Here is a 27,677-nt window from a genome sequence, read left to right on the forward strand (position 1 = left end):
TTGCAACTGTTGCACCACTTACAAATTTGTATGGACACAGTTCGGAGGAAAATGAGAAACCTATGCTTTTACTTGTGAGACAAGGACTTGAGAGACATTGACACACACTTTTGGGTTGAATAGGCCTCACTATTTATTGGGGATTTGGGAAGGCCAGTGGTCATGAAAGACCTTTTTGAATAACGGATGCAAAAACCTTTAACTAAAAATTTTAGTGGGATTTTTGAATCAATTTAGAAGCATTTGCAAGTTTTATAGCTGCACATTTTGTAAAGTCTAAGTTTTAAACCTTCTTCTTGAAATTGTTAAAAAATGAAAAATTTACAATATTAAACCTTGATTTTTCAATGAACCTTGGGGAAGGCTAAGGGAGACGTCTAGCTATAGAAAGAGAAAGTCAAGTTAAAGTCTTTCATAGGTTTTTGAGCATGGGTAATTGCTAGTCGCATCGCCAAAATGGCAGATGTATTCCTTTTCCATCTTATTACCAAAACTAATATAATGTCTCATTATTTAAAGAAAAGGGTAAGGGAGACGTGGATGATTGCTAATTCCCATGCAAGGCTGTATATATATATATGTATACATACGCAAACATCAGAGAACAACTGCCATCCTTAGGTACGACTTACCTTGACGACGATTGCTGTTCTTTTGTAGTGTCACGGCTGCTTGCTTAATCCAAGCCAGCGCGACAGAAACCTCTAGATAGCATGTTTGAGCATTGCTAAAACATTAATCGGCCTGTCGTCTTTTCTCACACACACACACACACACACACACGTGCATTATTTCTTTGCTTTTAAATTCACACGGACAGACGCACACACAGAGCACATCACCTCGAGTGCTTTGCAACAATATGAAGCTGCTGTAGCTGTGCCTTTGTGTTTTCCATACCTCCCCTCTAGCAACATAAACGCTTCCCTTCCCTTCCCTTCCCTACCCTTCCCTGTATCTATCTTACTCAGCTTACCTTACCTTGATCCTCGAGACATGAACGGAGTCCTCCCTCAATCCCAACGCTTCTCATTCCCTGCACCAACGGTCCCGGCTCATTAAGACCATTATGATCATCGCAGAGAATCAGAGCCTCGTGGCAGCCATATGCATTACAACCACTCTCCTTCTCCTATGCATGCTGGTAGGGCACCTCCTACACACATCTAGATGGGCCAATCAATCTATTGTATCTCTATCGATCGTAAGTTTTCATTCTTCTACAGTCAAAAGCATGATATTCAAGATTTTAAGAACTGAGATTGAAGTTCTCAGCAATTCATTTTAGCTCTTTACATTCTTCCCATACATTGTAGTCAGCATCTAACTTGATTACTTGTTTGGTAGGATGAAGACTTTGGATTACTCATAAACTGTAGTCAGCATCATGCATTATAGTCTATTTTGATTCCTCATACATTGTAGGTCATATCTTGATTACTTATTTGGTAGGATGAAGACTTTGTGATTCTTTATACTCTTCCTCATAGATTCTGGTGTATCTTGATTACATATTTGGTTGGAGAGAAGACTTTGTGCTTGCCGTGAGAAGAGTTAACCTGTTTGCTTTCAACGTACACATGATTATTTGAATTTGGCCTTTCTTGTGTGTGATTAAAACGCTCACAGTTCATCTTTATTTAGGGACTTTTTACTGGTGTGATTGTCTTCGTTACCAGCAATGGACAAAGTTCACACACTTTACAATTTAATGAAGACCTGTTCTTCTACTATGTTCTCCCGCCAATTATTTTCAATGCCGGGTATGCTACCATATCACCTCTGATTATGTTTTAGTCTGTCTGTTGTATCGTGTGTGGCATCTGCAATAAATTTGGGTGTATATGTGTGTGTGCGTGTGTCTGTATATCGAACATACAAAATGAACTAATGATCAAAATAATTATAGCAAATGTTGTTGTGTTGTGTGTGTATAAAATGCAGAATTTAAGTCTGCCTTGCATCTCAAAATAGTCTGGTATGTTTACATATCCAACACTATTGCAATAATTAGGCCATTGGTCCAAATTTATGACTAGGTTACATATCCCAACACTATTGCAATAATTAGGCCATTGCTCCAAATTTATGACTAGGTTACATATCCAACACTATTGCAATAATTAGGCCGTCATGGATCCATGGTCTATGTGAAAATAGACCATGGATCCATGACGGAACAACCAAAATGATGTTGAATGTCTATCACATTGAGAGTACAAGCACTTGATTGCAACACACAATGTATCAGGTGGATATTGCATATTAGAGGAGTCGAGAACAGCCATAACTTATAGCCATTGCTGCATCATTAGACAATCATCTGAGTGTGTCTCAACTTGAATGACCAGACTGAGCTAAATTCTGTAAGGATTGCAATAAACTCTCACATTCCACAAATGAACCAGCTTTTGGGGCCATTCTGACTCGCTAAGCCTTTCATCAGTGTGTACTTGATTAACAAGACTCAAAAGGCCCAATTAAGAGTACAGATATATGCCTCAAACAACCCTTGAATGCCTTCCTGGCTGATCCAACAGTCCCATTATCAGGATAATGAATCAAAAGAACATGCTAGCATGGTTGCAATGGCTTCAAGGCCATAACAAATCATTTCAGCATAGTCATATTCCTTTAAGAATGGTGAAAGCACTGATGTTTTACTGCAAATGATGTGTATATCCTGCCAATGGACCATATTTTTCGCTTTAAAGATGAACCTGACAATGCATCCCACACTCAGCATTCTGCTCAAGTGCAGGGTAGTCATAGGAATTGATTACTCTCTTTCATTTTAAGTTCTCCTATCACAATCCAAGATGCGAAAAGCCTTCTCCACATTAGAGCTCCACATTAATTTATCATTTCTTGTTAATTGAGTGAGTGGCATGGTGATCTTAGAATAATCCTTAATGAAGATTTGGTAAAAGTTTGGGAATCCCAATAAGCATTGTATATCTCGAAGTGATCTTAGATTTTCCCATTCAAGAATAGTTTTCGCCTTCTTCTTGTTCATTGAGATTCCATTTTGAGCAATAATATATCCAAACAAAACACAGCAGAATGCTGACGTAGCGGGGCTGGTAGTGAAAGTGCAAGCTGCTTTTGAAATTTGGTCGTACATCAGTAAATGCAGTCTGCTGATGACATGGACAGGCTGGCAGGTACAAACGGAAAAATCAGCAGTGTAGATCAGGTTGCATGCTGCACACGAAGGCTGGGAGGCAGCAAACAGCAGTTGCCTACACCCAGGAGGGTTGGAAATCAGGTGCCAATAAGTAGAAAGTGATGGGCTGCATGGCCAGCAGCTGGGCTGAGATGTCCTCTCTGCATAGGGGGTGTGGACAGCTGAGATAAGACACTTATAAGTTGCAAAGACAAGATTGTGGTTGAGTGGAGGGTAGCATGCCTATTAATAGAAAGTTTGGGTCCTCCCAATTAGGGTTTGTGTTTATGGAATATAGACGCTCTCTAGTATCAAGTCTCTAGGCCGGTGGAATCGCGGTTTGTAATGGAATACTGCAAAGAAAACAAAATATAATTGTTAGAAATATGATTGTCAATACAAGCAATATTGCAAAAAAGAAAGGGAGAACAACAAAAGAAAAACTTACAAAGTCCTTTAGATAAGTCCTATGGCCGCCACTCCCAAGATGATGGACTACCCCTGCCTCAGTCATGCCCTTGTTACCTCGCGCTCCTATCTCCAACATCTTGGAGAATCTGTAGCCTCCTTCCTAAGTCTCCGCCAATCATCTGCATCTAGCTACTCGGGCTTTGAGGCGCCACTCTTGAGTGGCTTGCGTGTGGCCGATCGTCTGTGTGACATATATGCTCATGCTCTTTTTGATTCTTGGAAAATATTAAAATATCATCTAAATATATTACCACAAAGTCATTTTATATTAGGTACTCATGAAAAATATCATTCATTAGACGTTGGAACCACTAGAGCATTTGTGAGACCAATTGGCATGACAACATATTCAAAGTGGCGATACCTTGTGCAAAGAGGTATCTTCTATTCATCACCTTCTCTTATTCTCACAACATTATAAGTCCCACGAAAATCAATCTTTGTGAATATCTTTGCTTTTCCAAGTCGCTCCAATAATATGGAGAGAGCCATCCTTCTTCCTTGACAAATAGTCTTGGATCTTTAGAATTTCAAACATAAGTGCCAATATAGTATGTAGTGAAATGTACTATTTTCTTTGTTTTGGGCTTTTCCTATATACTAGGTCATGTGATCAACCAAATGAGACAATGAGAAAATGATAGCACCCACATCATCTAAAAAGTGTGACAATCAGCTGGCATCTGCCATGCTTATCAAACTTGTTGGCACAAAATAGTGAGAGGAGAGTTGAATTTATTAACAAAAGCAAAAGAGAGCTCATTTGGCAGTCCATCCCATCCCAGACTTTTTCTTCGAGGAATTTGTAACAAGGCATATTCCATCTCATCTTCAGAAATATTAGCATCCAAAGAAGTTGCCCATTTAGAAGTCACTCAACCCCTAATTGACTTAAGAACATGTTGATGTGCACGAAGGATAGAATCAAAATAATTTTAGGAGAATCCAATATAGACTTGCAATATTTCATGCACATGTCAAAAATCAAGCAAGGCCAATTTCCTATGAAAAGTTTGTAACCACACAATATTCTCTCTAGCATGTTCCATTTTTCTTTTGATAAAGGAGAATTCTATTGATAACACCTTGGGGAAAAATCCCTTAAGGTAAAATACAAAGTACAAGGAACTCTAAAAATAGTGTCCAACTACATTAGAGTCCTAGGTCCACAAGAAGGAGGCGGCTGCTGCTGCTGCTGCTACTGCTGCTGCTCCTCCTCCTCCTCCTCCTCCTCCTCCTCTTCTTCTTAGAGATTCCTTGCATTCTCTTTCATCTCTGGAGGGAAGGATGGATGATCTTTATCCCAATGTTGGAAAGAGTCTCTGGTATAGATACATCTTGAAGCTCCATAGCATGGTTGTATCACACAATCCAAATGTATCAAGCTATAGTACTAGCAATCAACTCCCATCTATAATAGTGACTGTGGGTCCACTATGTCAATGAGCAGTCTCAAGTGGGGATCCTACTCAAATGTTGTGCAATAATAAGGAAAGATAGGCTCCCTTGAACGTCTCATAGCCACATGCTAGGCCTTTGTCTACAACTCAAGCTACATCTCTCCTAGATTGTCACCATGGTCTTGGTCGTGCCATTTTGAGGGCTCTTCTTTGTACCTCATGAGCCTTGGGATAGTACCATAGGCAACGTCTTTGTGTCTCCTCTGGCTCACCATCTTGTGTATGCCACTAGGTCCTTGCCTCTAGAAGGATGTCCCCTCTAGAAAAGAGACCAACCTAGGTCTCAGTAGTGTTTGTATCTATCTGCCACCTAGGAGGTATGTCCTTTGTCACGGTCTCAATCATAGCCATGGCTCCCCTGAGACCTTGTAGTTTTTTCCTTTGAATCTCTTGCAGCTCTTTCAACGTGAACCAATCTCGCATTGAGGCAACAACTTGTATAGAGCTTCTCCCCCAAGATAGGTAAGTCCTTTGTCCAAGAGTATGGCCCAATTGTGATCTCAAATAGTGATTGAAGGGAAGGGGCTACCTTCTCTTCTTTTTGGTTGTGGTCGATGGTAGTTGAAAAAGGTTGGATGAAACGGATCTCCATGCTGTAGAAGTTGCAAATTTGACCACAAAGCTCCTCCTTAATCTCCAATCTTAATCTTGTGAAAAAACCAATGAATGTTGGGTTGCTATGGTTCTCCATGTGTAGGTGTGATAGATTGAAGCCTCCCTATCAGAAGCTTCTTTCAAGGCTCCTGATCTAGAAGAAGACCCTTGACAATGAGCTTAACTATTAGGGCTTTCCTCCAGCAATCTGGGTCTATAATCCCAAGTTGCCTCTAGATCTCGGCTATGTGATGATATCCCAAGCTACCTTTCCTCTAGTTAGGCTCCCATATCCTCTCGACTAAATAAAGTTCATGATAAGGTGCTTCAACTGGCCAATGCAAGACCTTGAAAATGCCCAATAGGAAGCGATGTACCATATGGTTGCAAGAAGGAACTAGTAGGTGACTGTCAGAAGTGGAGCAGCGGTGAAAGCATAAACATGTGCTGAAATAAACTGCTGAAACACAAGACAAAAAGAGAAAAGAAAAGAACACGATACAGATGAGAGAACTCAGATGTATGCACGGAAAATGGAATCCATATATCTGAACACGAGACAGTCGCATACAACAGTGAGTCACTGGTTGCGTGGGCACTGGCACTGGCTCTGGCTTCTCTCTCCACAGAGTTTGCAGATGGTGAAGATGATGATGACTGAGGAGGAGCCACTGAGTATAAATAGGTTGAAAAGTGGGGAGCAATAAATGCTGGTTGGACAGCATTAATGCTGGCCGACTGGTGCGTAAAATGCTCCACTGGCATAAAATGCCACACCAGAAAAATACCTAAAATACCTAATAAAAATGCCCAGCCCAGATCAAGCTCAGACTCACACATGAGCTGACAAATACTCTGCTAACGCCCTCTCTCAGATCATGGGTGATCTGAGACAATACAATAGTATAATGAAAAGGGATCAGAACCACCAAGTAGAACCATGGATATCCAAGCAGTGGGTGATCAAGCCACCACCAAGGTGCCTCGGAGAGAACCTGATGTCGATGTCGATCGTACCAAACACCTGAAAATAGAGAAGATCATAGCATGTCTCTGTGTCTGTCACCAATATCTCGCAGTAGCATACAAGACCATCCTGTCAAAAATGCCCCTGAACATAGGTGACCATGGATTCCCCGCCTTTGGCCAGACCGCCAAAGTATCCCCTCATGTGAGCTCCAGGCGAAAGCCTCCCGCTCTCTGTCAGATAACCAGCTCATCGTGAACCTGGATGTCGATCCCAGCTCCAGGATTTGATTCCGCCAGACTGAAGTCGATGCGTCAGGGACGTCCCTCTCTGGAACCTGTGCACCTGTAGAAAAGTATAGATGAGGTGCGGCTGCCCCATCTGAACACCCGCTCACACTCCCTCTCTGGCATAAGAGAGTCGTGAGGGATGACCTCATCACCACCACTAGAAAGCAGCGGAGGAAGGGGCCACGAAGCCCTTTCCACGATCCTAAGAAGAGGATCCCTTCCGCGCCTTGGACTTCACCGTGGTCGGAGGATCTGAGTCGGAGTCTGATGAAGGAGAGGACCCATCGGTAGAGTCAACATCCCGCTTCGTCTTCTGCTCCTTCTTCCTGGAAGCCGCTAACGTCTTGCAGTCCTTCCGCAAATGTCCCTTCTTGCCATAGTGGTAACAGTGGGCCTTCGACTTCTTCTTCCCGTTACCCCTCTCTGAAGCTACATAAGCCTCGCCTCCATAATGTGCCAGAAGCCGCCCCTGTAATCTCAAGGATGTCTCATGCTTAAGAAGCATCGAGGTCATATGTGTAAAATTGACAGGAGTCGATGATGTCTGCGCCCGCAAAGCATTGGCCACTCCATCAAACTCCGGAGGGAGCTTGTAGAGGATCGTCCCGACGAGATGCGCCTCGGGAAGAGCAGACTGCATGTGCCGAAGCTGGTCCTGTACCTGCGTAACACGAAGAAGAAAAGATTGAATAGTATCTTTCGGCTCAAACTTCATTTGCTGGAGCTGGCCATAAAGTGTGACTGCCCGCATGGTGGAAGGTGCCTCGTACATCTGCTGCAACTTCTGCCATACTTCAGGAGATGTCCTACAGGAGGTAACCGCCGGTAAGACCACTTTAGAAATACACCGAAGCAACGCCGACTAAGCACGGGCATCGTCCGAGTCCCATGTGAGCACCGCTCCTCATGGTTGTCCTCATCAAAGTCTTCAGGAAGAGGAAAAGGACGGAGAGGGCGAGGAAGAGCTCCACAGACGATGTACCATAACCGCTTCTGCACAAACCAAGCTTTCATGACAGCACTCCATGTGAGATAATCAGGTCTATGTAACTTATCATCAGTGGAAGTGCACGGAGGAGCCATATGGAGAGGATAAGAAGAGAAGTAGAGAAGAGATGGAATTTAGAGAGGAAACACAGCCAGACTGCAGAAAATGAGAGTTTACATGCAATATAACCCAAAATCTGATCAATAGAAGACAAAATCTGCTGCAGAAAGTCAAAAATCAGTCAAAAAACTGCCAAAAACAGCAAAAACGGCCTGAATTAACAGTCACCCAGCCACGAGAGATGCTGAATCAGCAAAACGCAGGCTGTAAACTGCAGAAAAACAGGTAGAAAACTGTCGCCAGCAGCTGTTGATGGAAAAGCAGGCAGCAGAGGGTGCATAGGCAGCAGGCGATGGCAAAACTGCAGAAATCGAAGGCTGAAACAGCCCCAAAACAGGTCTCCTGGCTGCGACAGCAGTCGCCTGATCAGCAGGGGTACAAAACAGTCCTGAAATCAGCAAGAAAACACAGCAGGAGCATAGATCCTGAGCTCTGATACCATGTCAGAAGTGGAGCAGTGGTGGAAGCATAAACATGTGCTGAAATAAACTGCTGAAACACAAGACAAAAAGAGAAAAGAAAGAACACGATACAGATGAGAACTCAGATGTATGCACGGGAAATGAAATCCATATATCTGAACACGAGATAGTCGCATATAACAGTGAGTCACTGGCTACGTGGGCACTGGCACTGGCTCTGGCTCTGGCTCCTCTCTCCACAGAGTCTGCAGATGGTGAAGATGATGATGACTGAGGAGGAGCCACTGAGTATAAATAGGCTGAAAAGTGGGGAGCAATAAATGCTGGTCGGACAACATTAATGCTGGCCGACTGGTGCATAAAATGCTCCACTGGCATAAAATGCCACACCAGAAAAATACCTAAAATACCTAATAAAAATGCCTAGCCGAGATCAAGCTCAGACTCACACATGAGCTGACAAATACTCTGCTAACAGTGACCACTATTCTCCTTGCTAATGAAAGCCTCGCCAAGCTCCAATACAAGGGCTTTTGTCTAATGCTAGAAGAAGAGGTTGTAAATGATGCTCTGAGAGGTAATGTCAATCTCCACATGGCATCCCTGATATCTCATTGTAGTCTTGGGGATAATATGGGTGAAATCCTCATGCGGTCACCATTTCGTCTGCCTAGTGTTGCATACCCAAAATCCATAGGACTTGTGCCAACTAATTAAGGCACCTACTACTTAGCAAGAATGTCCATGGTTGTTGCAAAGGCCCTAAAGTTACTTTCATCCTCCCCATCTAAATAAACTACTGTTCATTAATAGATTCCACATCCAGAAGCTCCTCAAACTCAAGGATGGGTAATTTGATGCCTTCGATACCTATGGATTTTTCTATCAAGGAGGAGCTCGTGGTCTCTACTGCAAATAGAAACTAGAAGGGGGGTAATGGAAAACCCCGTCTCACCAATCTCTAGATGCTGAATCTTTCTCCTTTGGCCCCATTGGTCATCTCTTAGTTAATGCCCAGGAATAGAGAGTTGCTCCTCCTCTAATCCACAGCTGTAGGAGTCCCATCCTTAGCATCATGCCCTCCAAGAACTCTCAAACCACATGGTTGTATGCCTTCTTGAGGTCGAGAAGGAGCACAATAAGGTCTTGGCTCTAGAGCGAGCAAGAGCGGTGGATTCCCAAAAGTGAAGATGTTGTCCAAAATGCTGTGCTCTCAAACAAAGCTAGTCTAGGTGGGGTGGGTAATGTTTGTTATTAATGGAGCTAGTCTAAGACTTCGGAAGTATCTTGTAGGTAGTTCCAAACAAAGTGATTGGCCTTCACTGTGTGTGATCTCCAATCAACCTTCACTTCCCTTGGGAATGATGTGAATCATTTCCTCGGAACGTATCTTGGGTATTACCATTGATGGCATAATCTCTTGGAAATTTGAGATGAGGCCTACTTTGAGGAGATCCCAATAGCTCATGAAGGAGGACTTATCTAGTCCATCTTCTCTTGGACACACTTGCTTGAGGGTAATGCCAAAGCTGCCTTCGCTAGCTCCTCCTTTGTAGAAAGGGCCATCAAATGTCTACTCATCATATTTGTGACCACCCTCCTAGTGTTCTGCCATACTATTCTTTGTGTCCCTCTCATAGCTCGGGGTTTATTCGTAGATCCTAGCAAGGCTGTGTAGTACTATGTAGCCACCTAACCTGCCTATGGAGGGCTTAGTGCAATGGATCCATCGGCTCTCGAGTCTCCATACACCCTGTCTAGAGTGTTTTGGCCTTGCAGTGGGAAAATAATCTTTGTTAACCTTGTCCAAGCTTGTCTCCATTGCCTCTTGGCATGCATCTTGTCATGCCTTCTCTTTTATGAGCTCTACTATTGCATGTAAGAAAAAGGGAAGGGGGGGGGGGGGGGGGGGGATGGATCCTCTGAATATGCATGACTCCTCTGTCTCCTGCTTGCCCTCATGGTTGCCTTGATAGTACCCAATACAATGGAAAGAGCCAAGAATTTGGGAAGAGCCTTAGACAACTTCTAGGCCAACATTGATAGTTTTCAGCATGCTGCCGATTTCAATGTCTTTTCAACATGTTACTGATTTCAATGTCTCAACTATGATTCTTGAGGCCATGGGGCAAAAAATTCTAGAACTGTAAGGGCAAGGAATAGACACTTTTAACAGGTTGTTGGACATCAACAACAATACAAAACAATAGCTTGCAATCATGCAAGTGGAGATGGATAGCATCCGAAGGATGCTGTACAAATTGCACACTATAGGAAAATCATTACTTGTACATGTCTAAGTCATTTGAGGAATCACGAGCCTACTACAAATTAAGAGCACCCACTAACAAAGATTGCAAATGTTGCTATGGTAGTGTGCCCCTTGTGCTAGATGTGGGAAGTATAAGAAGACTCAGTGGCAATGCATGTGGGATTTCCCAATGGCTTAGGTGGTTTGGAGGAGAGTCCTTAGGATGGTATTTCATGGCACTATAGACTCTATGATGCTACCTGGGGACAATTACTTGGGTCATAAATAGAGGTCCAACTTGTGGATATGAGGGTGTGTAGGGGTGTCGTGCCTATCCTATTTCAGGGCAACTTGTGAGTAGCACTATTATCATGGGGACATGAAATTTTTAAGATGCTTTAATCTTGCTAGTAACATTTAATTAATTTAATAATCAAATGTGCAAGGTTGTAAAGCACATGGGATGCACATGCCAATTATTTCATGGTTGATGACCGAGGACCCCGAGGAGTCAGTGGATGTCAAAGGCAAAAGTTGTGATAAGTTATACCAACTGAGCTTTGGTTGTTGTCGATTTTGAGCCTAGGACAGTAAGTGTTAGTGGTGACACTAGGGACTAACATTAATTAATTAATTAATGCTAGTCTAAGGGTCAATTGAGGTGGGGGACCACTCTAAGTTGCAAATGGCCTAGCCAATTTATTTATGGATGGGGACATTTAATTTTGGGTAGGGTTAGAAGGATTGGATTCAATTTTCAGAATAAATTAATCTTGAAAATTAATTCAATGGCTGGAAATTGCTGGAAAATGGGTTTAGAAGGCTGCCACTTGGCAAAAATACCCATGCAACTGAGAAAAACATTTTTGAGGCTGGTGAAGAGGCTTATTCAAGGAGTATGCTAGCTGTGTGTGGGAGAGAGCTGTTGCTGATCAGAGTTTGAGACTGTAGACACCTGCTAGAGGCAGCCAACTGCTGCAGGAAGGTCAAGAGCAGCGGATGACAGCATTTATGGCACTAGAGGCTGCTGGAAACAACAATTAATCACAACAGGCAACAGAGCCATAGCAGTTTTCCGACAAGAAAACTCTGACTTCTCTCTCTCGCTCTCTCTAGCATTCTCTTACCTTCTCTTGCTCTCAGTCAATCATTCTCATCATTTCTCAGCCATTCTTAGTAGATCTCAGCCAAATTGGGTGGATAGCAGGGAGAATTCTGCTGTAAACCCTAAATTTCTGTAGAAACTAGGGTTTACCAGCCACCTTAAGACCCATGCTATCAGTCAAGAGCATTGTACGCTGAAATCAGCACCTAAAATTCAAGGGATTGTTAGGGATTTCAGATGCTAACTCATCCATTGTAAATTAGATCAACATTTGGCTAGTTGTGTGTTGAATTTGTGCTAGTGTTAGGTGAAAATCAAGGGGGAAATTGGCTCAGATTGCTTGTTGATTGATTGTACAGCAAGGGGCTTTGGGATCAGCAAAGAAGATTGTGGAATCTCAACACACTGATATGTATTCCTTTTGATTTAGTATGAAAAAATAGGCACTTTTTGGCCAATCTCCTTCAAGTCTACAATTTTCTTTTTTTATTTTTCCTTCTTTCTTTCTTTCTTATCTCTCACTTTCTCTTTCTCTCTCTCTCAAGCCTCTCACACCCTCTTTTTCTCTAAAGCCTCTCATCTCTCTCTCTCTCTCTCTCTCTCAACTTTCTCTCTCTCAAGCCTACAGTTCTCCACTCCCATCTATATAGTTGTGAGTGCAGGTAATAGTGGCGCATGTTGCACATATGCAGCATGAGGTTTTGGCATGATACCCTTAAGTAATGATCTTATATACTCTAATAGCATTGCTATTTAGACTTGAAACATCTATTTATTATCTTTAGTCCAAAATAATCAAGTTATTTTTTTCATACTAATATCGTACGTACCTTATAAAATCTTAAGGTACCATTTAGTACCATATTTTATCATATTGTACTGTATTGTATCTCTCGTATCTAGTAACTATGTTAGCAATTTAAGTTAAAGAAATACCCTAAGGAACGTTAGTTTTGAGGCCAATAGGGTATCCAATGTCCAAGATTGTTAAGGTAAAGTGTGCATTTCAATTTATGCTCTTTATTATTTGTTGTAATTAAGTGCTTGATCAGGTATTACCACCCTATTTGAGAAGGAAGTGTTAAGACTTCAAGCTCGATCTACTATCTTTGGTATGACCATACCCGACACTTAAGTTGTCTAGCTGTACCACACTATGCGGACATTAAATAAGTCGGTGCTTAGGACTTAACTGCTTTGGTGTGAATGGTCCTTTGTGACCTTAGGTTGTACATTCACTACGTAGTGTGTGGAATGATAAAAAAGCGAGAGAGTACTCTGCTCTGATTGTTGCTTCTTCACTCTTGCCTCTATCTCTGATTGTTAACATGGTATTAGAGCCATCATGGATGGGCTCTTGAAGGCATGAAGCTGTGAGAAAGACCTGCAGTCTGAAGACTCAGGGCAGTGGTTGAAGAGAAGCAGGCTGTCATTGTGCAGGCTGCCATTGTATCTGTGAAGGTATGCATTTTGCCATTTTGGGTTCTATGGTTCATGGCAGTGCTTTAAGGCTTGATTAGAGCCTTCAGGAGACTTGGTTGAGCATGTAGAAAGAGACGACTTGCTGCTGTAAACTGTCGTGCTGATGGCGTGTTTGCGCTTGCTGTAAATGAAGGCTGTCTTGCTGCTACTGAAGACATAAATCACTACTTGAGTGATCCAGAGCTTGTATGCTTGCTTGGGAAGACATATTAATGATCTGACATGTCAATGCTTGGTCTGGAGTTGATAAATGAGCTGGAATACTGAAGTACAGATCTGAAATTGAGACAGTTTGCTGTAAACTGAAACAGGGCAGCATACATTGATCACTCTTTGAAGCATTGAAGCCATTTGATGAGCATTTTGAGCTCTACTTGTTGGGTATTTGACTCACGCCTCACTTACGCCTATGCTCATATGGGAGTGTCGGTGATCAGTAGGACATTGGGACACTTTTTACTCTCGGTAGGAGAGGTTTTTTCCCCCAGACTTATCGTCTTATTGTCGTATGTGCTTATGTGCTTATGTTACACACTTATGGGCACTTAGTGTGTGTCGGGTGTGAACACCCTCTACAACCCTAAGGTTTAAGGGTTGTACTTTGTACTTTCTGGTTACACTTTTTCAGTCTATTCTCTTAGGTGTCGTGCTTCACTCTGTCTCTCTCACTCTCACAGTCTACTGAACACTCAGCTGCACCTCGATTCTTCCATCTCACATTTGGTATCAGAGTAGTCTGCAGTCTGCAGACTGAAGCTCCCACTGTCTGCAGCCCCCGCCAGTTCTCAGTTCTGCTCCAGGCCTTCAGCTCTAGCCGACAGCGCAGCTCGTCTGCCTACTCCTGTTCGTCAGGTCCACCCGTCCTGCTCGACAGCTCCTGTTCGTCAGGCAAGACCTGTAGCTCGTCACCCTCACCTACCTGTGCAGTCGCCAGCTGGCCTGGGCGTTGCCTACCTCCAGCTCGTCTGCCTGTGGCATGCCACCTGTCTCTAGCGCCACTTGTCTACAGCGCCGCCTGTCTGTGGCACGCCGCCTGCCTGTGGCACGTCAACAACCTGCCGTCGTGTTCGTCCTCTCCAAACAGCCCGCCCGACTGCCCCGTCTGACCAGCGACCTGACATTCGACGTCCGCCTGCAATCCACGTCAGCAACTGTCGTTTGACCGGCGTCCGCCCTGACCACGTCAGGTATTTTTTAACAAAAATTTTATCCCTTTATTCCATAATCAATTTCTGGCAGAGGAGGTTCATACGCAGCAGGCATCGCATACAGGATACAAGTGTGGGCTAAATTTGATGCAAATTTTTGGACTTGTTCATCAGAAATTTTGGGGCTTTTATGTATTTTGAGGACAGTTGCATATGAACTACTGTTACAGTCACAGAAAGACTGTTTTGACAGAAATTTTGGCAAAAATTTTGGGGATTTTGATATAACAGTGTTGCTGAGCACTGTTTGCACCTTGGGAAGCGTGCATTAAAAGACAGTTTTTGACAGAGTACTCCCTTGCACATTAATTGCAGAAGTGTGCTTGCTGCAATTTCTGGAAATTTGCAGATTTTCAGTCCTTACTGCTTTGACATTGCTCATTTGTCTTTGGAAATTTGTCATCATGGCAAATCAGGGAGGTGATGTATTTACGTATGTATCCAAGGAAGACAGATTGGACATAAACAATTACTCGCTATGGTCATTCATGATGAAGAATGTATTAGTGGCCAAGAATTTATGGGATTATGTCAGTGGAGAGGAAACTCGACCGGGAGTTGTAGCTCCCGTTACTCCTCCTCCTCAAGGAGCACGTGGACAACGGGGACCTCAGCCCGCTCCACCTCAGCCACTTCCTCCAAGAACTGCAGCTCAAAAAGCTTGGGATACACGTGATGCACAGGCCTTGTCGCTGATTGCTCTGGCAGTTCAGCTGTCCATCATCACTCACATTCGTTCAACATCTTCTTCACGAGATGCATGGTTGGCTTTGGAGCATATGTTTGCAAGAAAGAATGAGACTCGGATCTCTTTCTTGAAGAAAGAGTTAGAGACTTTGATGATAAATGAGGGTGATTCTATGCAAGATCACTTGAATAAGATTCAGGACTTGAGGGAGCAGCTCATGAATGTAGATGAGTACTTTTCGGATGCACAATTGATATCCATCACCTTGAATTCCTTATCTCCTTCGTACTTAGTCTTTTCATACTGCATTGAACCTCACCATGAGGATTGCCGAGCACCCACTTACTTTTATTCAGCTGGTTAGTTTGCTTCTAGAGGAGGAGCAAACAAGAAAAAATAGTGGTGTGGATGCTATAGTCTCTGAGCAGGCTTTTGTGGCAAGACAGAAAGGCAAAAACAACAAGGTGAAAAATGCTCCACAGAGTTCTGGCACTTCGGGCACATCGCAGAATCAAACACAAGGGGGACACAAGCTAAAAAAGGAAAATGTCATTATTGTAAGATCACTGAGTGCAGGAAGTGCATTGCCAAAGAGAAGAAGAAGGAGTCAGTAATGTCTTTTTCTACTACTCCTTCCACTGCTAGTGAGTCCGCGTCCTTTGTTGTGGACAGGGACTATTGTTTTTATACTTGCAGTTATGACATCTCTTGGACCGATAGAGCACTTCGCTCTACAGAGGATGCTTACACTTGGTTCTTTGATAGTGGTGCTTCTAGACATATTACATCTCGCAAAGATTTGTTTGCTTCAGTTAGTGCACCTCCCGTTGGGAAATCTGTACAGTGTGCCAATAATGCATCATACCCTGTCCGTGGTATTGGGGAGATTCAGCTCACAGCCATTGATGGCTCTATTCTCGGCTTGCAGGATGCTTTGTTTGTGCCTGGAATCAAGAAGAATTTGCTTTTTATTTCTTCTCTGGCACGTTGTGGTTTGCAGGTCACATTTGATGATGATCGTTGCATGGTTAGAGATAAAGAACGCATGACTTTGGTCTTGACAGGATCTTTGTGTCATGGTTTATATGAGTTGGATGCTTTTTCAGTAGATCAGACGGCATACTTGACATCCACTCTTACTCCTGCTATGATATAGGCGGAGTTATGGCATGCTCGTTTGGGGCATGTAAACTTTGGCAGCTTGATGCTTTTGCAGCATACTTAGATGCTGGATGGCTTACCTCTCTTGGAGAGACCTCCTGAGCACTTATGCAAGGAATGCATTTTGGGGAAAATGCATCGTTTGGGGAAAATGCATCGTTTCTCATTTCCCCATGATGTTGCTTTCGGAGCAAAAACCAGATTGCAGTTGGTGCATTCAGATGTTTGTGGGCCTATGCAAACCATGTCATTGGGTGGTTGTTATTATTTTGTGACATTCATTGATGACTTTACACGTTTTTGCTGGGCCTACTGTTTGAAAAAGAAGTCAGAAGTGTATGATGCATTTTTGGCTTTCAGTGCACTTGTTGAAAATCAATCTGGATGCAAGATTAAGACTCTCCGTTCGGACCGAGGGGGGAAATACATGTCCTCTATGCTGAATTTTTTTTTGCAGCAGAAAGGCATAGTCCATCAGTACACTACTGCCTATACTCCACAGCAGAATGGGGTAGCAGAGAGGAAGAATCGGTCACTCATGGAGATGGCCAGATGTATGCTGAAGGCAAAGAGCTTGCCTCATAGTTTTTGGATGGAAGCAGTCATGTGTGCTTGCCATATTTTGAACATATGCCCTACCAAAGCCTTGAAGACCATCACACCTTTTGAGACTTGGAACAGCCGTGAACCTTCTGTTGGTCACTTTCGTACCTTTGGATGTCTTGTCTATGCCCATATTCCACAGGTACTTAGAAAAAAGTTGGACAACAAGGCTGTTAAGTGCATTTTTATGGGATATAGCAATGAGAGCAAAGGCTACAGACTCTATGATCCCGTTACAAAGAAGGTTTTTACAACAAGGCTGTTAAGTGCATTTTTATGGGTTATAGCAATGAGAGCAAAGGCTACAGACTCTATGATCCCGTTACAAAGAAGGTTTTTGTCAGCAGGGATGCTGTTTTTGATGAAAAATCAGAATTATCCTTGGCTGGTTTGGACACATATTAGGCTGCCCGTGATGTTTTTGAAGGGCTGCTGCCCATTACTTTTGGTGATTCAGCTGGAGCTTCAGAAAATGAACCTAATGTTCAGCCAGCTGCTCCTATGGAAAGTGCAGAAATTCAGCCATTGGCTGATCGGAATATTCAGCATAATGCTGAAACTGAAATTCAGCAAGAGCTTGCACACAGTCAGGAAGCTAGACAGTTACCTAGATGGTATTTGTAGACTATGCAAGATAGTCCTTCGGATGCACCCATGGCTGGTCGTACTAGAAGGCAAACTCATTTGCATGATTCAGCACATACCATGGAGTTTGTTATGGCAGCAAGTACTTTTGATAATGAAGAGCTTGAATGTTATGAGGATGCACAACACAGTGTGCATTGGATTGCAGCAATGCAAGTTGAATTAGATTCTATTACTAAGAATCAAACTTGGGATTTGGTGTCCTTGCCATTTGGGAAGAAAGCCATTGGAACGAAATGGGTCTACAAACTGAAAAGGAAAGCAGATGGATCCATTGATAAATACAAGGCACGGCTTGTAGCTAAAGGCTACGCACAGAAAAAAGGGCATTGACTATGAGGAGACATTTGCTCCTACTTTCTGTATGACGACCATCAGGTCTATGATTGCTTTGGCTGCACATTATGATTGGACAGTGCATCAGCTAGATATCAAGACTGCATTTTTACATGGGGAACTTCAGGAGGAAGTTTATGTACAACAGCCCATTGGTTTTGCAGTTGAAGGCTCAGAACATTTGGTATGCAAGCTCAAAAAGGCACTATATGGTTTGAAACAAGCTCCTAGAGCTTGGTATGCAAAAATAGATGCTTTCTTGCTTGGTCAGGGGTTTCTAAACAGCTCATCTGAGCCTACTCTTTATGTATGTAAAGAAAGGGAATCTATGCTGATTATATGTCTTTATGTTGATGACCTTTTGCTCACTGGAACACATGCTGATCAGATTTCAGCATTCAAACAAAATTTGCAACAAACTTTTGACATGTCTGACTTGGGAGTTTTGCATTACTACTTGGGCATCCAGTTCATACATGATGCTCGAGGTATTGGGCTATCACAGTCAAGGTATATTGGGCAGCTTCTTGAGAAGTTTGGCTTACAGGATTGCAAGCTAGTTTGTACCCCCATGGAACCTGGACTGAAACTGTCATTACATGATGACAGTGATTTGTTTGATATACATACATATGCTCCTACAGTTGGATGTCTTATTTACCTATGCAACACTAGGCCGGACATACAGTTTGCAGTTTCAGCTTTGAGCAGGTATATGCATCAGCCTTGTCACTTTGTTAGACAGAGGCTACATGCAGGTGATATCAGCCTTGTCTATTGTCCTACCACCAGTAATGTGGTAGGCATCTTCACCAAAGCTCTTCCTCGTGACAAATTTGAAGCATTTCGCGATGCTTTAAATTTGATATCCTTTGGTGGTGGATGATCCTTGTAATCTTGATCACTCTTCACTCCAGGGGGGTTTGTTGGGTATTTGACTCACGCCTCACTTACGCCTACGCTCATATGGGAGTGTCGGTGATCAGTAGGACACTGGGGCACTTTTTACTCTTGGTAGGAGAGGTTTTTTCCCCCAGAATTATAGTCTTATTGTCGTATGTGCTTATGTGCTTATGTTACACACTTATGGGCACTTAGTGTGTGTCGGGTGTGAACACCCCCTACAACCCTAAGGTTTAAGGGTTGTACTTTGTACTTTCTGGTTACACTCTTTCAGTCTATTCTCTTGGGTGTCGTGCTTCACTCTGTCTCTCTCACGCTCACACTGTCTACTGAACACTCAGCTGCATCTCGATCCTTCCATCTCACACTGCTGAAGTGAGGGTTCATTCGGGAAGCATATGTACTGAGTTTGATGCATTTGGGTTGTATTTTACTGATAAAATATTCAGATCTGAAATTTTATGACAGGCTGAAAATTGTCATAAAACTGTCATCAACATACACTCATTGACTTGAAGAAATACATGCCTTTTGTTATCTACAGGGAGTCGTATGGTACGGGATATGATTATTGAATGCTATGAGCATTGAGATGAGCATTGAAGGCTCTTAAAAACTGAAATCTGAATTAGAGAACAAATGCTTTGACAGTGTATTGGCTGGTCATAAACAGTCCATGTACTTTTTGACATTACTTTTTGAAGACAGAGAGTCTGCGAATGCCCGTATGGTTATGTATTGATCCCTACACACAGTGGCATATGTATGAAGTGGCTTGAGGATCTCTTGGGCTGAAATACATCTTGGTTTGACAGTTTATTGGCTGTATACAATCTGTGAGCATATTTATGTCACTTGTACTTGCTGGATATGCACTGTTTTGTGCCCGTATGACTATGTCTAGTTGTTTACATATACTAGCAAATGTCTGGGAAAGTTTGGAGCATCTATGACATGTTTTAAAGTAGTTTTTGACAGTAAATTCACTGCTGGTCACTGAAAAATTGCAGGTTTCAGATTGCGTATTCTCTTTACTGCAATAAGCTTGCATGACACATAGTTACAGTACCTGCAAAGTCTATGTATCGACTGATGTACCTATGGGTTATACCACATGTTTGTGGATGTTTTTGAGGTTGTAAAGGGCTGAAATACCCTGGTTTTTTGCAGAGAACAGTTGCAGAAAACTGTCATAAACAGTCAAGGACTGAAGTTGGTCAGAGTGACTTGTTGGCTTGCAAGAAGTCAGGCAGTGACTAGATATTGTCTGGTACAATATGGCTAATGCAGAAAGGACTGACAACATAACCCAGATAGTGGGGGAAAAGCTTGGTAGTAACAATTATGCCATATGGAAGTTTCTCATGGAGAACTTCTTAATAGGGAAAGGCTACTGGGAGTTGGTGACTGGAGCAGAAGCTGAACCTGAGCTCCCAGAGCGACCTACGGCTGATCAGAGACGACTACACCGAGCTTGGACATAAAGAGCTCGTAGGGTGTTGCACTGGCTGTCTCTATGTATATCAGATGCTATGGTAATGTAGATAATGAACTGCAGCTCTCCTAAGAATGCATGGGACATTTTGGTCAAGTACTATGGCACAACCACAAGTGCCAGAAAGATACAGTTGAAGTAGAAGTTCAACAACATGGAGAGAAAGAGCAGATCTATACAGGATTATGTCACGGAGGTTAAGACCATTGCAGATAAGTTGTCATCTGTTGGTTCACAGGTTGAAGATGAAGACATGGTTGCTGTGACTTTGAATGGATTGGAGCCTGAGTATAAGTCTTTTGACACTTCTGTGTCTGTGAGGGTTGAAATGCCTGATTTTAATTGCATTGCTTATACATGAGGAGGTTAAACTTGGCTTGGCTACAGGGTCAAGCAGTTCTAAAAATAAGGATGTTGTTTTTATTCGAATCAGCGCGGCCGTGGCAGCCGAAGTAGAGGCTATGGATCTGGCAGAGGAGACCAGCAAAATGCATCCTATGGCAATAGCAACCAGCAGGTATCGAATGCAAGAGGTGGTGGAAAATTTAGAGGTCGCGGGAGATCTAGCCCTAGAGGCAGAGGCTCCTGGCAGCAGCAGCGCCCATCTGACAATCCCAATAGGGATAAGGATTGTCACTACTGCGGGAAGTATGGGCATATTGCCAAGGACTGCTGGAAGAAGCAAGGCAATCAGAAGGGCAAACAACATGGACATTTTGCTACGTCTAGTCAGGGAGATGATTTCTCAGGTGATAGACTGTTTGCCATGCAGTATGTGAAAGACAGGGCTGCTGAAAAATGCACTGATGATGTAGTTTGGTACATTGATTCAGGGGCATCGAACCACATGACCTCTCACGGTGATTGGTTTACTGATATGGTGGCTGAAAAACATGGCTATGTCTGTACAGGTGATGACACGCAGCATAGCATTGAGCATAAAGGCAAAGTGCCTCTTGTGGTTCATGATGGCAAAAAGAAAAATTTGCATGATGTATTGCATGTTTCGTCGATTATGAAGAACTTATTGTCTGTCGGTCGGAGCAGAACTTGCAAGTTAAATTCAATAAACATGGCTGCTTTATTGAAGAGTTTGGCAATGGATGCAAGTTGATAGCTCGCGGTCACAGGAATGGCAGAATGTTTACTCTTGATGCTACCTTGCCAGAGCTGAATTCAGCTATGTTTGCCCATGGTTTTGGCACTATCAGAGATTTGGAAATTTGGCACAAGAGAGCGGGGCATGTGATTTTGCAAAGGCTGCAACTTATGCAGAAAAAACAGCTTGTTACCGGTTTACCCAAGTTCCAATATTCAGATATTGGTCATGTATGCGATGCTTGCCAGTTTGGTAAGCAGTCAAGGTTGCCATTTGTCAGGCATGTAAGGCAGAGTATACGTCCGTTGCAGTTAGTTTACTTTGATGTTTGGGAGCTAGCCCATAATGCATCTATGGGAGGCTCGAAGTATTATGTGACATTCATTGATGATTACAGTCGCTATACTTGGGTTTACATTCTGAAGACAAAGGATGAGGTGTTTGCTGTTTTTCAACAGTTTAAAAAGCAGGTTGAAAAGGAATTCGCCTGCTCTATCTCTTGCTTGAGATCAGATAGCGGTAGGGAGTATGTGTCAAATAAGTTTGACAACTTTCTGGCTGAAAATGGCATACATAGGCAGCTTACCTGCAGCTACTCTTCTCAACAAAATGGGGTAGCTGAAAGAAAAAACAGGGTCTTGATGGAAGCTACTCGTGCCATGATGAATGAGAAGAAGATGCCGCTCTATTATTGGGTTGAGGTTGTCAGACAGCCATGTATATCTTGAATCGGACTCCCACTGCAGGTATTCATGAGATGACACCGTTTGAGAGGCTGTATGGCTATAAGCCGGATGTAAGTCACATGAAAATCTTTGGCTGTCTTGCTTATGTGCACATTGCAGATGAGAAAAGGAAGAAGTTGGATCCAAAAGCGTATAAGTGTGTTTTCATTGGATATTCGCAAGAGAAGAAGGCATACAAATGCTATGATCCCTCTACCAGGGAGACTTTGGTGAGTAGGGATGTTATCTTTGATGAGATGGGCTCTTGGTATGTATCACCGGCTGCAGTGCCATCGGATATGCCTTCTATTCATGTATCTACAGTTGATTCGCAGCAGAGCACTGCTATGACAGGTCCTAGTGGTCAGGCAGTATCCCCATGGACAGGGAGATTGAGGAGCTCACCGTCCACTAACACCAGTATGTCAGTGAGGGGGAGATATGATGTCTTGGACAACAAAGGAAAAGAGAAAGCTACTCAGGATGCATCTGGTATGATGACACCTGGTAGAATGACTTCTGGATATGAGTTTGCTGACACTTTAGACAGTGAACTTGGTATTCCGATTGTCTATACGCCTAGCACAAGGCAAAGCAGGTACATTCTGCCTCATGAGAGAGGGGAATCGAGCAGTGCACCACAGCCTAGACGATCACAGAGGGTCAGATACCCTGTTGACAGGTTGACATACAGTGGCTACTCTGCAAAGCATTATGCTTACGTGACAAAAGTGATGGAGATCAAAGAACCAGGTACATATGCTGAAGTAGTGAAAGATGAGAACTGATGTGCAGCTATGGACGAAGAAATGAATGCCTTGGCTGAAAATAAGACATGGGATCTTGTGCCACTGCCTGAAGGGAAAAAAACCATTGGCTGCAAATGGGTCTACAAAATCAAATGCAAGTCGGATGGCAGTGTGGAAAGGTACAAAGCCAGGCTGGTTGCTAAGGGGTATGCCCAACAGTATGGACTTGATTATGAGGAAACATTCAGCCCGGTTGCCAAGATGGCAACCATACGCACCGTGATTGCTTTGGCTCCTGCTAGAGGCTGGAAATTGCAGCAGATGGACGTGAAGAATGCCTTTCTTAATGGTGACTTAGCAGAGGATGTCTATATGGTTCAGCTGGAAGGGTATGCTCACCCTGATTTTCAGCATTATGTATGCAGGCTGAAAAAGGCATTGTACGGGCTGAAGCAGGCTCCGAGAGCTTGGCATGCTAGGATCAGTAACTACTTGCAGAGATTGGGATTTGCTGTTGGTAGGGCTGATCACAGCCTATTTACAAAGAAGACTGACAGTGGCTTGGTAGTGCTGGTCATATATGTTGATGATTTGATAATCACTAGTGATGATGACTTGGGCATACAACATGTAATGAAGATACTGAAATCTGAATTTGACATGAAGGACCTAGGAGAACTGAAGTATTTCTTGGGCATTGAGGTAGTTCCAGCTGAAAATGGTTTATGGCTGATGCAGAAGCACTATGCCATGGAAATGCTGAAGAAGTATGGCATGGTTGAATGCAAACCATTGGATATACCTCTTGATCAGAATGTCAAGCTAGACATGAGCACTGGAGCTAAAGTAGAGGATGTGACTATGTATAGGCAGATGGTTGGCAGTCTGATTTACTTGACCATCACTAGGCCTGACTTGAGCTATGCTGTTGGGCTCATAAGTCAGTTTATGTAGAAGCCCAGGAAGCCACATTTGGATGTTGTTAGGCGGATTATGAGATATGTTGAGTCCATTGTAGATTATGGGCTGTTCTATGTGAGAGATAAGCCTTTGAAACTGGTTGGATACACAGATGCGGCAGGATGCTCATATGATTGCAGATCTACGAGTGGTTATGCTTTTGGCGTTGGAAGTGGCATTATCAGCTGGAGCAGCAAGAAGCAACCAACGGTTGCATTGTCTAGTACTGAGGCAGAGTACAGGGGTGCTGCATTGGTAGCATGTGAGATTTCATGGCTGCTCAAGCTTATGGCTGATTTGGACATACAGGTAGATGCTCCAGTGAAGTTACTATGCGATAATCTGAGTAGTGTACTCTTGGCCATGAATCCAGTATATCATGCCAGAATGAAACACATAGAGGTACACTATCTCTCCATCAGAGAGATGGTTCTTGCAGGACGAGTTGATCTCATGCATGTAAAGACTGATGAGCAGGTTGCGGATATCTTTACCAAGTCCTTGGGTAAAGATAAGTTCAGTGTTTTTAGACAGCTGCTGGTGTGCAGATGCTGTCTTGAGCTTGAGGGGGAGTGTTAAGACTTCAAGCTCGATCTACTATCTTTGGTATGACCATACCCGACACTTAAGTTGTCCAGCTGTACCACACTATGCGGACATTAAATAAGTCGGTGCTTAGGACTTAACTGCTTTGGTGTGAATGGTCCTTTGTGACCTTAGGTAGTACATTCACTAAGTAGTGTGTGGAATGATAAAAAAGCGAGAGAGCACTCTGCTCTGACTTTTGCTTCTTCACTCTTGTCTCTATCTCTGATTGTTAACAGGAAGGCTGGTTTCAACTATCATGCTAGGTTTTTCACAAGCAATGTGGACTTAGAGGCATTGTTGTAGATGGGAGCTCATAGCTAGCATTATTGTTTGGTACGTATAGATATCCAAATGTAGCTAGAAATTGATTTTTTGGATATATCTACTACAGAGAATCTCTTCAAGATGTGGATAGAGATTATGCATACTCTTCATGGGAGATGGGAGAGAATATAAGACAGCTCGGAGTCTTATGAGAGCAGAAATGCTTTTCTTAGGACATGGGATTTTCTCACTTTTTTCCTTTTTCCGACAAGATATTCATTTAAGCTTTGTAATAAACTTCCTCTTGTTACATATTTCTTGATATGGAAATTTCATTACAGGGCTGCATTGTATTCACTTTTTGCCTTGGGATACTTTGTTTTGAGGATTCTTAATAGGATTTTTACTTTTCTCTGAAAAAAAAAAGCAAATATTGCAATTTAGCTCTGGTAATAATTGAAGCATGATGCATCCTATATTATTGGGGAATTGTATGACCTTTGTCATGAACCCATGCTTGCATGCCATCAAAACATACACAACAATCAAACAAATCATCTAAATGATCCATATATTCAAAAAAATGATCATATTGCAAGAAAGAACTATTCCGGCACAAGGGTGAGCACCGACCAAGGCTTTAAAGGCATCAACATGCGGATGCAACATTTTTAGTACAACACGATAGTGATCTAAAAGTACATGCTGGCTTTCCACCCACATATTCAACACTTTTGGCAAGAAAAAGTCACCTTAACAAATATAAATTCTATCAAATGTGCCTAGGCATTTGAGTGCTAAAGAGAAAAATATGTATCTCTTGACCTGAAAGAATGAAGCCAAGACCATGATGTGTGGAGATCAACTAGGGTTTGCAAAAGAAAACATTGAGCATATGACCATGATCGAAACACATAGAAGTCATGCACTAATGTAGAAACATAAAACACAAGAAAGAAGACAATTGAATGAATGAATGTGTACAAAATGGTCAAGGGCAGAGATGTCCAACAGTTGGTGGCTCTCATGGGAGTGGGTTGAAGGAGGAGGAGATGTCCAAGTGCTGAGATCTTCAAAGCAAGGCTATGAAATGATTGGGAGATGAGAGAGAAAGCTGTAGAGAGAGAAAATTCAGAGTTTTGTCGCGAAGAATGACTGAACATCAGTCAAATGCAGCTGCTGCCCTGCCACAACAGCATTAAGTGCTGTCGCCTACAGCCGAGATATCCAAATCAGCTATCACCTTATATCTGGATGCAATCACCCAGCTGTGGAGGGTTTGAATCTGCAATCGCCTCCTCAAAACTCACTAGTGGCTGGCTGCAATGGCTGAAAATAGGTTGGCCATGGTTGCTCACAGCTCTTCCACATTTGCTACAGCAAGAATGATCTCGTTTTTCCTCTTCTTCAGCCTTTTACCAACCTCTATTGGCAGGTTTGCCAAGTGGCAGTCTTCCCAAATGGTTTTTCCAACATTATCCATAATTAAATATTAATTTTCAGCCTTTAATTACTGAAAATTAATCTAATAATTATTTCGGTTTGCTTAGAAAAATAATATGATTGGCCAATAATTTAATTGGCTAGGCATCTTCCATTCCCGAGTCTTTTGTGCCATATTTGACCATTAGATCAGCGTTAGGTACCATTAAATGCCACATCTCTAGTGTCACCAACTAACACTTATGTCCAAATGAATGACCTAGGCCAACAATTGACACCAGATACCACCAAGTACTTGTGCAACATAACTTATAACAACTTTTGCCTTTGACATCCTGTGATTTTCTTGGGTCCCGGGCTCGTAAATTTACTCTAACCCTAGCAGGTGCACCTCACATGTGTAACATTTACTTAATCATGTGATTAAAAATTAATCCACATGTTAAGTGAGGTTTCAAAAATACATGTCCTCATGCAGGCCACTTGAATCTCTTGAAATTGCATCGATTTCAGTGATTGAAATTCAAGTCTCTAGGTCTTCGTTTTGAGCATGCTTCCCCAGATGACTGTTAAATCCTAATTTTTGTTGTAAAAAAGAGAATGGGAATAGGTTGGATGAAGAGAGAATATTGAGAGGAGAGGAAATTCAAATTTTTATCGTGAGAAATTGGAGAAAATCATTTGCTATCTTGTTTAGATAACCATGGAAGTTGTCATAGATTGCCAAGTTCTTCCAAAAAACTTGTACATCCTTACTTGTCTCATAAAAAAATCCATAATACAAGGTAGACTCACATACGTCAATATGCGTTTGACTGCATCCAAATGAGGCTTCCTAGGTACCTGTATAAACTGACCCATAAGTCCAATAGCATAAGTCAAGCCTTACAATTGTTATATAGATGAAACTTCCTACTATCTTTTTGAACATAGTAGGGTCTTCTATCTCATCCCCAATATCAATAGTTAACTTTGCTCCAATGGCACTAAAAGAGGCTTATATGCCATTGTACAACACTTGGATAATATATCAAAGCCATATTGTCTTTGGGAGAGCAATATACCATTAACACATTTGATCACTTTAGTACCAAGGAAGTATCTTAGCTCACCCAAATCCATCATTACAAACTTTTGTTTCAAAAGGCCCTTGACATTAGCAATTCCAATGCCGGCATCGCATTAGAGGATGGGGTAGCCACTAATTGGATACTCTTATCATCACCCAAATTATCTTCTGTAGTGGTCGCAAGGTCTCGCCGAAGTGCTCTCTCCTCCTCCCAACTCTGTTGCCTAGCTTGTATGGCTACCTCTTGGTAGATACTGCTAGGACCTCTGCAACCTCCTCTGCGATCCAGTCCCTCTTGCCCCACTTCCTGGTCCAAATCTGCTCAATCTGTCTTGTCATCTTCTCCCTCCTGTAGATTGAGTCCGGGATCCGACAGGATCGTGTATCAAGGGTAGATGCTAGAGGATCAAGTGTCAGAAGAACCG

At 42.7% G+C, this 27,677-nt stretch overlaps 1 protein-coding gene across 6 annotated transcripts in view; it reads left to right on the forward strand.

Annotated features, from left to right (window-relative positions):
- The first annotated feature begins 784 nt into the window (after positions 1 to 784).
- Positions 785 to 27,677, forward strand: part of LOC148038666 (sodium/hydrogen exchanger 1-like) — a 204,045-nt gene continuing 177,152 nt past the window's right edge. For 4 of the 6 annotated variants that reach the window (XR_015690107.1, XR_015690101.1, XM_087674207.1 and 1 more), the window contains exons 1-2: positions 785 to 1,204; positions 1,645 to 1,763. Coding sequence is in view for 4 of the 6 variants with exons in the window: in XM_087674207.1 (XP_087530333.1) it covers positions 1,070 to 1,204; positions 1,645 to 1,763 (254 nt within the window). In the remaining 2 variants the exon portion in view is untranslated. The remainder of the gene's footprint in view (positions 1,205 to 1,644; positions 1,764 to 27,677) is intronic. The other 2 variants (XM_087674205.1, XM_087674206.1) reach the window with 1 other exon arrangement.

This window comes from Lygodium microphyllum, chromosome 3 (assembly GCF_053477565.2).
Source record: "Lygodium microphyllum isolate KBCC chromosome 3, Lygodium_microphyllum_v1.1.10, whole genome shotgun sequence".
NCBI lineage: Eukaryota > Viridiplantae > Streptophyta > Polypodiopsida > Schizaeales > Lygodiaceae > Lygodium > Lygodium microphyllum.